The 14,487-nt window shown below is 38.6% G+C and overlaps 1 protein-coding gene across 2 annotated transcripts in view; it reads left to right on the plus strand.

Annotated features, from left to right (window-relative positions):
• The window catches only part of CNTNAP5 (contactin associated protein like 5), an 898,651-nt gene that overhangs the window by 648,015 nt on the left and 236,149 nt on the right, over positions 1–14,487 (plus strand). For both annotated transcript variants that reach the window (XM_029226145.1, XM_029226146.1), the window contains exon 13: positions 3,574–3,774. In XM_029226145.1, the coding sequence (XP_029081978.1) occupies positions 3,574–3,774 (201 nt within the window). The remainder of the gene's footprint in view (positions 1–3,573; positions 3,775–14,487) is intronic.

The raw sequence follows: 14,487 nt of genomic DNA on the forward strand, positions 1-14,487 counted from the left end.
ATATCTGTGAGCTCCTTGAGTTGGACATGTTATATACCTTTATCTAAGAGGTACACACAGACTTCTGTTGAATGTCATTATTTAGTTAATAAAGGAGATTCTCACACTAGTCCCCTCACTTAAATCTTTACAACCACCTTCTACAGTTGGCATCATTGCTCTTTTTTTTAAGTATTACTGATGAGGAAACTGAACTTTAGAGAAGTAATCATTTGACCAAGGATGCTTAACCAGGAAGTGTAGAGCTGGCACACAAATCCAGATCTTCTGGCTCCAGAATCCAAGCTGTGTCCACTAATCTCCACTGTGCACTGACCAAACGTATCATCTTGAACATTTAGCTCATGGGTCCAATTTTATTTAAAGTATATATAGGTCCATGAATGGATCTCCCTCCATCCACCTAAAAGACTATTCAAAATGAATCTTACTTGTTTGAAAATCCTTCACCTAGACCTTCTCTAGCTAAGACCACCTCACCTGTCCCCATCCAATTCCAAGCGTCAGGAACATCAGCCATCAAAGCTGCCTCTCCTGAGCGGCACTGACCCCTGGCCTTTCATGTTTTGTCAGGGTTCAGGGCTTAATCTGCATTGCTACCCAGGAAGTGGGGGAAAAAATAGAAAGTGAGAAAAAATAATATCCAATTGTCTCGTTGTTTTTAGCCTTTATGTTGCTCTCTCCCAGGAGGAAAATACTGAGAGGACAAAGGGCATCTTTGAAATGAAAGCCAGCTAACGGACCCTAGGTTTCGAGTAATCGTCTCTCTTCCTGTCGCTCAGACTGTGTTTGTGATGTCTGTTAAGTGAACTGTGGGGACCCTTTGGAGATCTTAGTAGTTCCTTTGTATCTTCTCTATATTGCATGTATCAAAAAGGACCAAGAGTTGAACTATTAAAACCAGTTCACTGTCAGGGCCAGAACGTGGGGTTCACAATATTTGTGGCTTTAAGATAAAAGACTGTCTCTCTGACATGGCTTCCTTTTCCACCTTGCCAAAGATAGAATATGGTTTTGGAAAAATGAGCTAATGAGTGAACAAATAAGAAAATTGATAATGAATGTATGATCAATGGATGCATATATAGATATGAAGAATCAGTGTACATTTGGAAGGAAATCCACATTTATATGATTTAATGATGCTATGTGGACCACTTTGGGAATCAGAAAGATTGGATGAATTGAGACTGGGGACAAGTTTACCTTCTCTCCCCTTCTTACATTTATATCTATATTTATACTGTTATCTATGATTATTATCAGTACTGGAGACGATGTACATAAAATTTCCTAGTATGAAACAGTAATATACCATCTATTATTAGAGGTTAGATTTCCATTTCTTCTGAGCACCGTGGACATTTCAAAATCAGCAGTTTTTATTTCTCCCTCTACAGTATTGCATGATTGAGCAATTACTTTCTTTGGTTATTTTATTGACATTTGTCTATATTGGCACCAACATTTTTGGAGTTTCCAGTTAATTATTTATGTAACATTATTATTTTTACCAATATGAATCATGTTTTATTTTTGCTTTCAAAGTCAAAATCCAAAAACCTTCATTCTGATTTTTTTTATAGACTTTATGGAAAATGTAATTTTGTCTCGATTAAACATTGGAAACGTGGGTTATCAGGGGGCTGGTTTTAGGAAATAGTGTTAAGATGAATCAGAATGTTTGAGCAGAGTTCAATTTTATGCTGCAAGAAACATTTCCATTTTTAGGAATTGGGAACATACTTTAGAGAGAATTGAGAGCAAACTTTCTCTTCCTCCTCTTTCTAACATATTAAAACTGAAGTACAGGGCAATGAAGTTATTTATCCCAAGTCATATACAGAGTTAGGGTAGAGAACATACTAATACTGGGGATCCTGGTTGCCAGTTTTTTACTGCTTCTTCTTCTCCTTCTCCTTCCTTCTCCTTCTTCTCATTCTCATGGCCAACAGCCACGATCCTGCTTCTAAGTAGTACTAGTTAGAAATAGTGGTTACGGGCAGTATATGTGCTCACCATTCTTGTCTAACCGATGTGCCTTGGGTCCTTCCTCTACTTCCTAGACCTTGGTTTCCTCATTTGTAAAACTAAGTGGGTGAGAGAGGAAGGAAACCATGTGACTTCTGGGCAAGGTTCTTTTTCAGCTCTGCACATCTATGAAGAGTGATGACGTTATTATGTGGGCAAGATTCTCAGATGACAGAAGCTTCTCAAGCCTTCCTATTTCCTCTTTCCCTTTATCCGTAAGCATGTTCAGAATTCAATTCTATGTCCAATTGCCGTAAATGTTTCAGTCTATTATTCCAGAATGTCTGATCGTGCCTTGTGACTTCTTTTTTTTAAACTGATGATTAAACTGAGCCCTAGAAAAGTGAAGTGACTTGTCCAAGCTTGTTGTTAGTAGAATAGGTTTCAAGTCAGATCTCTCAGGCTCTAAAACTGAAATTCATCTCCTTTCTTTGCCTTCCATTCTTACCTATAATAGGTAAAATATGTTCTCCATCCCTGACCCACAGGGCCTCATCTCTGCATGTTGTTTTAATGTAAACCTGTTAAAATATTTTTGGCAAGTAGAAGTAGCATGGCGAATAAATATTAACGAACTGCAGTTAAGTGCCTTGCATGTTCAGTGTCTATTACACAATCTCATCCTTGTTATGATGTATATTTCACAGATACTTTCTGTGTATAGGTCTTATTTTCAACGTGGTACTTATGATTCTCTGAGACAATGATCTATGCTAGTTTTTCTTTTGTGAGGAAGTGTGTGTGTCAATATCTGGATGTAGGGGCGTTGGAGTCAGACATCCTGGGTTCCAATTCTTGCTTAGACATTAACTATGCAATCTTAGGAAAACTGCTTAATTTTCCTTATTCACTTTTCCCTCAGTTTTGATGTGGCAGGATCGACTCCCTTCTGATTTAGACAATGCCAATTTTATTTTATTTATTTATGTAGTTAGTATTTTGAACATTTAACATTTAATTTTTGTTCATATAATTACCAACATTTTGCGCATTCGACAGCTTGTCAGTGATCTATGTTTTTGTGTGTATGTGATCGCCAGGATAATTACCTTCAAGGATATTTAGTTATATTCTACTTCTGGTCACAGAGTATCTAATTTCTCAACTTCTAAGTTCTTCCCCATCCAAAATGTCCTTTCCCACAACAGATGAATTCATTTCCTTTTATTCTTGTTCTACCTGTTGTCTACCTATTTGTGTCTCTTTCTGTTCTAGTTCCATGGCTTTGCATAGATCGTGTCCATTTTAAATGAGATAATGGACATTAAATGCTTAGCCTAGAGACTGTGGAGTACAGACTTCACAAATTTAGCTCTTAAGATAACCCTCACACTGACTCTGGGTAGAACTCTGGGAGAAACAAAAATTCTCCGGCCAAATTCTTTGCATGAGTAGAGTGCTTGAGTGGCCGTTAGTTGATGCACATCCAGCCACCATCCATCACACTGCAAGCATGATTGTCTCTTTTTTTTTTTTCCAGCCTTTTGGAGGTCTATAAGCATGATCCTCTTTTGACCTTCCTTGGTTGTGTTTTCTGGGCAGAGGACAAGATCTGGACATTGGTGCAGCACAACAACACGGAGCTGACCCATGTGCGAGGTGCCAACGCTGAGAAGCCCTACTCCATGACCTTGGACTATGGAGGCAGCTTGGAGCAGCTGGAGGCCGTGATTGATGGCTCGGAACACTGTGAACAGGAGGTGGCCTACCACTGCAAGAGGTCCCGCCTGCTCAACACGCCAGGTAAGAACCACCCCTGCCCAGGCCCCTTTGCTAAGGCCATGCAGGACGACCCCAGTGTGGCAGTTGGGCCCTGAAACCCTGGAATACGTAGGAAAGGGGGAGGTTTTGCCAAAAATGGGGCTGCAACTACAATGGTTCCCTATGCAATGAGAGAAATGCCACCAGGAGAGACTCCTGACAGACTCGTCCTTGCTCTGATACCCAGGGTGTGACCTCGAGGGCGTTCTGTAGCCTCTCAAGATTTTCTCTCCATCTTCAAAAAAGGGGCAGTGACAACACCCATCTTGCAATCGTGGTGAGAATGGAAAGTTTCTTGAGATCAGTGGCACTCGAAGAGAGCATTTGAGTTAGACGTAGGAAGTGTGAAAGCGGAAATGGTATTTCTGGCAGACGAGAAAGCACCAAAGATCTCAGCACACTCACCAAAGAGCAATGAGTTGTGTCTGGGGCAAAGGAAACATAGCAGAGCAGTATTAGGCAAGGAGGTCAACAGGGAAAGCGGCCACATCCTGTGTGTTTGCAGTACTCATGTTACCTGAAAAGTGCAGGCCTTAATGGAAATGACTCTTCTTTTAAAATAAAGTTTACTTTTAGGAAAAATTATATTAACTGTATTTATATACTTTTTTGTTCTCTTACGGTTAGTTTTTAGCGTGAATGGCTGATAAAGGGTTGCAAAAAAACCTTGTAGGATTGCTTACCAAAACCCGAAAGGGTTTGCACAACGTCAGGAGGGCTTTGTCAAAGTTGATGCATGCCCTGGGAGTCAGTCATTTCTGTGCATATCAGTTCATCATTCGTGGCAGAAAAAAGGGGGAAAAAAATGGCTGAGTAGCACAAGGATGTGGAATATCCAAGAAAGGGTGTCAGAATCTTTAGCCTCAAGGAACTTATGATCCTTGAAAGTGAGGAATTTTGAAAGGATTGAGGAAATTAGACAATGAAATGTCAAACAAGCAGAAGTGCTAGAAACCTAACTAAATACAACCCACCCACTGCCTCACTCATCTAGAATCCTTAGGGAAGAATTGTCCCACATAAGTGAATTTTCCAGATAATTGCCACTTACCCCTTTAAGCACCGAAAATGTTTTCAAAGAATTTTTAACTATTTGAAATGAAAATCTTTCTCAAATGGATCACATGCTTCCTTGCCTTCTTAAACAGAGAATTCTGAACATGAAATGTCACCTTTTCTTGATGACTCAGGATCATCATTGTGAAAATCAGTGACTGTACTGTCCTTGGACTCAGCAATGCTTGCAGGGCTGATTCAGAGGCCCTGCTTGGGGTCCCTTTTACCAGTATTCTCAGAGAGTCAGTGTTTGTGTGTGTTCAGATTTCGCTCTCTCCTGGCTGTCAAGCCTGCATGTGTGACTCAGCACTCTTTGCAGAGAGTCTGTGAGCACAAAACCATCCTAACCTCTTATGATTGTGTTGCTTCTAGTTTCCTAACGTTTGACTTGGTGGAACTTTGGGGAAAATGGGATTATGTTCATTCTGACCATGGGATTTCCTTTAGTATATACATCCTGTGATATCAGTTTGGCTTTACTGTTGCCTTTGTATGATTTTTTTTTAATCTTTATTGGAGTATACTAGCTTTACAGTGTTGTGTTAGTTTCTGCTGCATAACAAAGTGAATCAGCTATACATATACATGTAGTCCCATGTCCCCTCCCTCTTGAGTTTCCTTCCCACCCTCCCTATCCCACCCCTCTAGGTGGTCACAAAGCACCGAGCTGATCTCCCTGTGCGATGCAGCTGCTCCCCACTAGCTGTCTATTTTATATTTGGTAGTGTATATATGTCCATGCCACTCTGTCACTTCATCCCAGCTTACCCTTCCCCCTCCCCATGTCCTCAAGTCCATTCACTACATCTGCATCTTTATTTCTGTCCTGCCTCTAGGTTCATTAGAACCTTTTTATTTTTTAGATTCCATATATATGTGTTAGCATACAGTATTTCTTTTTCTCTTTCTGACCTCACTCTGTATGGCAGACTCTAGGTCCATCCACCTCACTACAAGTAACTCAATTTCATTTCTTTTTATGGCTGAGTAATATTCCATTGTATATATGTGCCACATCTTCTTTATCCATTCATCTGTTGATGGACACTTAGGTTGCTTCCATGTCCTGGCCATTGTTAATAGTGCCGCAATGAATATTGTGGTACATGACTATTTTTGAATTATGGTTTTCTCAGGGCATATGCCCAGTAGTGGGATTGCTGGGTCATATGGTAGTTCTATTTTTAGTTTTTTGAGGGAACCTCCATACTGTTCTCCATAGTGGCTGTATCAATTTACATTCCCACCAACAGTGCAAGAGGGTTCCCTTTTCTCCACACCCTCTCCAGCATTTATCGTTTGTAGATTTTTTGATGATGGTCATTCTGACTGGTGTGAGGTGATAACTCATTGTAGTGTTGATTTGCATTTCTCTAATGATTAATGATGTTGAGCATTCTTTCATGTGTTTGTTGGCAATCTGTATATCTTCTTTGGAGAAACGTCTATTTAGGTCTTCTGCCCATTTTTGGATTGGGTTGTTTCCTTTTTTGATATTTAGCTGCATGAGCTGCTTGTATATTTTGGAGATTAATCCATTGTCAGTTGCTTCATTTACAAATATTTTCTCCCATTCTGAGGGTTGTCTTTTCGCCTTGTTTATAGTTTCCTTTGCCGTGCAAAAACTTTTAAGTTTCATTAGGTCCCATTTGTTTATTTTTGTTTTTATTTCCATTTCTCTAGGAGGTGGGTCAAAAAGGATCGTGCTGTGATTTATGTCATAGAGTGTTTTGCCTATGTTTTCCTCTAAGAGTTTTATAGTGTCTGGCCTTACATTTAGGTCTTTAATCCATTTTGTGTTTATTTTTGTGTATGGTGTTAGGGAGTGTTCTAATTTCATTCTTTTACATGTAGCTGTCCAGTTTTCCCAGCACCACTTATTGAAGAGGCTGTCTTTTCTCCATTGTATATTCTTGCCCCCTTTATCGAAGATAAGGTGTCCATATGTGCATGGGTTTATCTCTGGGCTTTCTATTCTGTTCCATTGATCTATATTTCTGTTTTTGTGCCAGTAGCATACTGTCTTGATTGCTGTAGCTTTGTAGTATAGCCTGAAGTGAGGGAGCCTGATTCCTCCAGCTCCATTTTTCTTTCTCAAGATTGCTTTGGCTATTCGGGGTCTTTTGTGTTTCCATGCAAATTGTGAAATTTTTTGTTCTACTTTTGTGAAAAATGCCATTGGTAGTATGATAGGGATTGCACTGAATCTGTAGATTGCTTTGGGTAGTATAGTCATTTTCACAATGTTGATTCTTCTAATCCAAGAACATGGTATATCTCTCCATCTGTTGTGTCGTCTTTAATTTCTTTCATCAGTGTCTTATAGTTTTCTGCATACATGTCTTTTGTCTCCTGAGGTAGGTTTATTCCTAGATATTTTATTACTTTTGTTGCAGTGGTAAATGGGACTGTTTCCTTAATTTCTCTCTCAGATTTTTCATCATTAGTGTATAGGAATGCCAGACATTTCTGTGCATTAATTTTGTATCCTGCTACTTAACCAAATTCATTGATTAGTTCTAGTAGTTTTCTGGTAGCATCTTTAGGATTCTCTATGTATAGTATCATGTCATCTGCAAACAGTGACAGTTTTACTTCTTCTTTCCAATTTGGATTCCTTTTATTTCTTTTTCTTCTCTGATTGCTGTGGCTAAAACTTCCAAAACTATGTTGAATAAACCATTAGCCAAACTCATCAAGAAAAAAAGGGAGAATACTCAAATCAAAGGAATTAGAAATGAAAAAGAAGTAACAGCTAACACTACAGAAATACAAAGGATCATGAGAGATTACTACAAGCAGCTATATGCCAGTAAAATGGACAATCTGGAAGAAATGGACAAATTCTTAGCAAAGCACAACCTTCTGAGACTGAACCAGGAAGAATTAGAAAATATAAACAGACCAATCACAAGCACTGAAATTAAAACTCTGATTAAAAACTTTCTGACAAACAAAAGCCCAGGACCAGTTGGCTTCACAGGTGAATTCTATCAAACATTTAGAGAAGAGCTAACACCTATCCTTTTCAAACTCTTCCAAAATATAGAGGAGGGAGGAACACTCGCAAACTCATTCTACGAGGCCACCATCACCCTGGTACCAAAACCAGACAAAGATGTCACAAAGAAAGAAAACTACAGGCTAATATCACTGATGAACATAGATGCAAAAATCCTCAACAAAATAGTAGCAAACAGAATCCAACAGCCCATTAAAAGGATCATACGCCATGATCAAATGGGGTTTATCTCAGGAATGTAAGGATTCTTCAATATACGTAAATCAATCAATGTCATACACCATATTAACAAATTGAAGGCTAAAAACCGTATGATAATCTCAATAGATGCAGAAAATTCTTTTGACAAAATTCAACACCCATTTATGATAAAAACTCTCCAGAAGGTAGGCATAGAGAGAACCTACCTCACCATAATAAAGGCCGTATATGACAAACCCACAGCCAACATCTTTCTCAGTGGTGAAAAAATAAAACCATTTCCTCTAAGATCAGGAATAAGACAAGGTTGCCCACTCTCACCACTACTGTTCTTTTTTTTAAATTGAAATATAGTTGATTTACAATGTTATATTAGTTTTAGGTGTACAGCAAAGTGATTCAGATATACATACATATATATATATATATATATATATATACACACATATATATATATTTATATATATATATATATATATTCTTTTTCATATTCTTTTCCCTTATAGGTTATTACAAAATATTGAGTATAGTTTCCTATGCTATACTATACATAGCTATATAGGACCTGTATTTTGAATACTATAGGTCCTTGTTGGTTATCTATTTTATATATAGTAGTGTATATCTGTTAATCCCAAACTCCTAAGGTAACCTCTACTTCCTCTTTGGTAACCATAAGTTTGCTTTCTGTCTGGGAGTCTGTTTCTGTTTTATAAATAAGTTCATTTGTATCATTTTTTTAGATTCCACATATAAGTGATATTATTTTATATTTGTCTTTCTGTGTCTGACTTACTTCACTTAGTATGATCATCTCTAGGTCCATTCATGTTGCTGCAAGTGGCATTATTTCATCCTTTTTTATGGCTGAGTAGTATTCCATTGTATGTATATGTACCACATCTTCTTTACCCATTCATCAGTCGATGGACATTTAGGTTGTTTCCATATGTTAGCTATTGTGAATAGTACATGCTGTTTTTCTAACTCAGCTGTCATAAATTCCCTGAGCACATTTGGGTGGGAGGGCATGACCTAATCACCTTTCAAAGTCCCCACCTCTTGATACCATCACACTGGGGGATTAGAATTCCAACACATGAATTTTTGAGGGACAAACATTCTGTCCATAACAGGCACACACTTGCAGGGATGTTTTCCTAATTTCCCTAATTATTAAGGCAATCCCATCCCCCTGGGGAAGGCCAGAGAGAGAAAGGAGAGGCTAGAGACCATCTTCTCCTTTCCTGCCTTCCTTCTGGAAGAGTTGGGTAAGGGTCTCCCTTACCTGCTGAAGCCAAGGCCCCCCCTGTGAAACTGTTTTACTAACTGTATTTGTCACACACACAGTATACAAATATCTTTCCACGTCAGTAAATATGACTTTATACCGTAATGTTTTTAAGAACAGAGTCTTCCATTATATGGATGTACCAAATGGATACACAAGATTAACAAATCTATTTTGGACATTTAGATTGTATCCATTTTCTCACTATTACACATGATGCAAGAACATTTTTGCACATAGATCTTTATGTATAAAACCGATTATATCCTTAGGATAAATTCCTTGGGGTGCCATTACCAGGGCAAAGCGTGTGCATATTTTTAAGACTTTTGCCATATTGACATCTGCAGTGTATCAAGGTTATACCAATTATTACTCTAAACATCACTGTGGGATTTGAGTGCCCATCTCCCAGCAATAGGTATTATCACCTTATTTCAACTTTGACAATCTGATAAATGCAGAGGAGGATCAAAGACAATTATAAATATTCTTTTATTAATTAAAATATCCCATAGCTTATTGGAAACTACTGGTAGCCAGGATTAGTAGAAGCAATAAAATATTACGAATTGTGGCTACCGTGGACTCAAACCAATAAGAGGAGAATGTGAAGGATGCCTTCTTGCTATAGGTTTCCCCCCGTACCATACACAATAGATTATAAAGGGAGGAAATAAAAGAAGGCAAAATGAAAGAAATATAAATAACTGTTCAAATGGCCACCAATGACTAAGCATTTCTAATATTTAAGGATGTCTGTGGGGAACTGTATAAGCATGATCTCTAATCCAAACAGCAGTTCTGCATAGTAAGGGTTGTTATCCGATCTGGCATTTCAGAAAACAGAACCTCAGAGAGGGTAAGATGCTTGATCAGTGCCACATGGCTGGGGAGGGGCAGACCTGGTTCTTATACCCAGATCCGCCTGAGGTCAAAGCAAGGAAAATAAGGACCTACTGTGCAGCACAGGGAACTCTACTCAATACTCTGGCCTCTATGGGGGAAGAATCTAAAAAAGAGGGAATATATGTATATGTATAACTGAGTCATGTTGCTGCATACCCGAAACTAACAACGTTGTAAATCAATTATACTCTAATAAAAATTAAGAAAAAAAAGCAAGGATATGATTTCCGATACATCATGCAAAAAACAAAAGTTAAAAGGAAATGGGGTCATCAGGGAACACATCAGTTTGTATGATTTTCCTTGTTTTGTAAGAAAATGCAGATGGAGAGAGAGGCAAGTCACCAGAGCCACCTCTGCTAAGCTGTGTGATTGTCAGGGTGTCTTGAAGGGGACAATTCCTCGGCAGCCTCACAGGTTGGCAGCGTCCTCACTCACATGCTGCAGCTTCTGTGGCCCGCGTGGCCCTGTGGATCCCAAACAGCATCACCAAAGTCTCCTTCTGCCTCCTTCAGTCTGTTCTTGCCTCTGGCTCTGGTTCCATTCTTCGAGCAGCAACGGAAGCAGAAAGAGAGGGAAGACGGGCAGGATTAGGCCAGGCCTGGTTCACCACTGTGTCTTTTTCATTTAGTTAGTGACTGAACCATGACACTGTCATTTTCTGACAGTTTCCTCAGATATTCTTCCCCAGAGCTGCTGATAAGTGCCAGCCAATGAAATGTGTCATCTGTCTCTTTAACTGAAGGTTTATACTAGAAACTCTGCAAAGGACCACAATTCCAAGCCCTTAGGGTCCAGGGGAAAAGTGTCTTCTTTATTCCCATAAATCTTTGTAGTTGTATTTGCTTGCTGCTTCTTACCCTGAGCTTGATGCAGGACTGAGACCCTGTGCTAAAGAGCAGCTTCCGAGACAGGATTTCTCACCCTGCCAGTGCTCAGAAGTATCCTGTCACAGGGCGAGGAGGTGGCCACTTGTTCACAGGAACAAAGGCTGCCCCGGTTATTCCCAAGACTTTTCTCCTGGTCAGCACCTCCATAGGAATTTTGCCTGAGGCCAGACCCAGAAGATATCATGTGATAAGCGTATAAAATAAAATAGATTTTTTTGATGATAGCCATTCTGGCTGGTATGAGGTGATATCTCAATGTAGTTTTGATTTGCATTTCTCTAATAATTAGCGATGTTGAGCATCTTTTCATGTGCCTCTTGGCCATCTGTATGTCTTCTTTGGAGAGATATCTATTTAGGTCTTCTGCCCATTTTTTGACTGGGTTGTTTGTGTTGATGATATTAAGCTTCATGAGCTGTTTGTAAATTTTGGAGACTAATCCCTTGTCGGTCACATCAAAGGGGGCCTACTGTGTGGCACAGGGAGCTCTGCTCAATGTAGTGTAACAGCCTAAATGGGAGAGGAGTTTGAAAGGGAATAGATATATACATATGTATAACTGAATCACTTTGCTGCACACCTGAAACTAACACAACATTGCTAATCAACTATCCTCCAATATAAAATAAAAAGTTAAAAAAAAAATGAAATAGAATCCAGTTCCAGAAACAGAGGACAGAAAAAAAAAATCTTGAGGCCAGGGCCTAGAAGATGCTTTAATCACATGGCCAATTTGCTCTGTAACCCACAACTCCGCCCGGAAGGAGGAAGATATTGAGAGGGGCAGAGGAAGGAGACCACCTGGGGAAGCTGAGTGCCCAGGTCCTGGGGACAATGGAGATTGAGAGCCCTACCTTCCCCCACCTTCTCTTCTAATCATCTCCATGATTAGAATCCCTAGAATCCCTCACTGGATTTGCTCGTTGGGGATGTAAGTATCTGGTGTATGTATCTTTTCACAGTTACCACTCTGTGTAGTGAAGGTGTATTTGGGAATGCCCTTCCCAAATCTGTGAGCTCACTAAGGCAGAGGTAAGAAGTCCATCTTAATACACATGAAATCATTGGAAGTTCAGACCCCGTTACTTTGAAATCTAGTAGCCATGGATAGGCTGAGCTCAAATTTACTTTGGTTCTGAACAGGAAGGATTTGCCAAGCAAATCAGTCGTGCAAACAAGTTGTCGTGAGGGTTGTTTAAGTTCCTCAGCAGACCTGATGATGGAGTGCCTGATAGCACATCAGAGTCCCCACTTCCCTGCCAGGAACGGGCTCCTATGCATTTATTCATGTAAACATGTGAGTGGTTTCCACCTGGAATCAATTTCTATACTTAGTTATGTTCCAATGATTTTGAACATAATAAAGTCCTAGTTGTCTTAAAGTATTCTCAAATTTCCTTTTTTCCCTTAATTAATGATATTTTAGTGAGCATATAGCTAACCGGCCATATATATAATATGTGGTATATAGTTTAGACCATATATATATATATATATATATACACACACACACACACACACACACACACACACACACTATAGTATGTATGAAAATATGCATGCATTATTTATACACTATTTAGTGTGTGCTATATAATATATATTATGTAATGGTATATATACTCATTATACAATCTTTGTATGTCCAAATAGATCTGTAAATGCAATTGGGTATATAAACCCTCATGTCCATCTGTAGTATTCAACTTCCAATGTGTACAAAACTAACACGTAGGTTTAGAAATTGAAGTAAGGAATTGTGATGCAGAAAAGGCAAATTACTGAGAGAAAAGAAATAGCACTTCAAGGTGCTCTGGAGTTTACTAAACGTAAAATTCTTTGTCCTCAATATTTGTACCAAACCAGATCATTTAACAGTTGATTAAATTTTCTTTCTTTCTAGAAATATTTATTGATTATCCATTATGTGCCACATACTTTTCTGGCCAGTGGGAATTAAATAGTGAAAAAAACCGGGGTTTCTGCCCATGTGATTATAATAGGGATGACAGAAACAAACCAAACACACATGTGTGCATGTGCACACACAACATGCACGCGTGTGTGCACAAAATATGTGGGTGGAACTGATCCGAAAGTCCATGGTCTTTTCACTTCACCAGGTTGTCACAGGAGCAATAGAATCAAAACCACAAAACTATGCTGTGACAACTGGAAGACAAAATACCAGGGAAGTATTTGAAATCTTAATAAAAAGCTATTTCTACTTTATGTACAGCAGGAATCTATAAAGAAACTCGAGGTTCCTATAATGCATACTCTTGGTATCACTACTCCTGCCAGTGATATTGGCTCTTGGCTACTGAGCTCCTTCTGTGTGCCAGGCATTTTGAACATTATTTCACTTAATCCTCTCAAAGGCCTTATGAAGTTTGTATTATTTTCATTTTTAACGATGGAAGGGGAAGCTCTAAGAAGTTAGGTGGTTCATGCAAGGTCCTATGGCTACTAAGTGCTATAGACCGGTTTCAAATACATGTCTCTCTGGCTTTCACTTCTATCTGCATTCTGAAAAAAAAAAAAAAAAAAAAGCCTCACAGAAAACATAGATTAGGTCTCAAAGAGGAAAGGATAATAATTTAAAAAAAAGGATTCAGGTATCCAAAGAAATTCATCTTCTGTTCTGGTTATCAACAGTTATGTAACAAGCCAGCATAAAACTTCGTGGTTTAAAACAGTAGTAATTTTTAAAAAATTGTACAGCAAAGTGATTCAGTTATGTATATACATGTATCTATTATTCTTTCCCATATAGGTTATTACAGAGTATTGAGTATAGTTCTCTGTGCCATACAGTAGGTCCTTGTTGGTTATCTATTTCATATATAGTCATGTGTATATGTTAATCCCAAACTTCTAATTTATCCCTTTCTCCCTTCCCCTTTTGTAACCATAAGTTTGTATTCTATGTCTGTGGGTCTATATCTGTTTTATAAGTTCATTTGTATCTTTTTTTTGAGATTCCACATATAAGCAATATCATAGGATATTTGTCTCTGTCTGGCTTACTTCACTTAGTATGATAATCTCTATGTCCATCCACGTTGCTGCAAATGGCGATATTTCATTCTTTTTATGGCTGAGTAGTATTCTATTGTATATATGTACCACATCTTCTTTATCCCTTCCTCTGTTGGTGGACACTTAGGTTGCTTCCATGTCTAGGCTATTGTAAATAGTGCTGCCATGAATATTGGGGTGCATGTATCTTTTCGAATTATAGTTTTCTCTGGATATATGCACAGGAGTGGGATTGCTGGATCATATAGTAACTCTATTTTTAGGTTTTTTTTTTTTTTTTTTTT

The sequence above is a fragment of the Monodon monoceros genome, unplaced genomic scaffold (assembly GCF_005190385.1).
Source record: "Monodon monoceros isolate NGI ecotype Baffin Bay Population unplaced genomic scaffold, NGI_Narwhal_1 Super_Scaffold_16, whole genome shotgun sequence".
Classification (NCBI taxonomy): Eukaryota; Metazoa; Chordata; class Mammalia; order Artiodactyla; family Monodontidae; genus Monodon; species Monodon monoceros.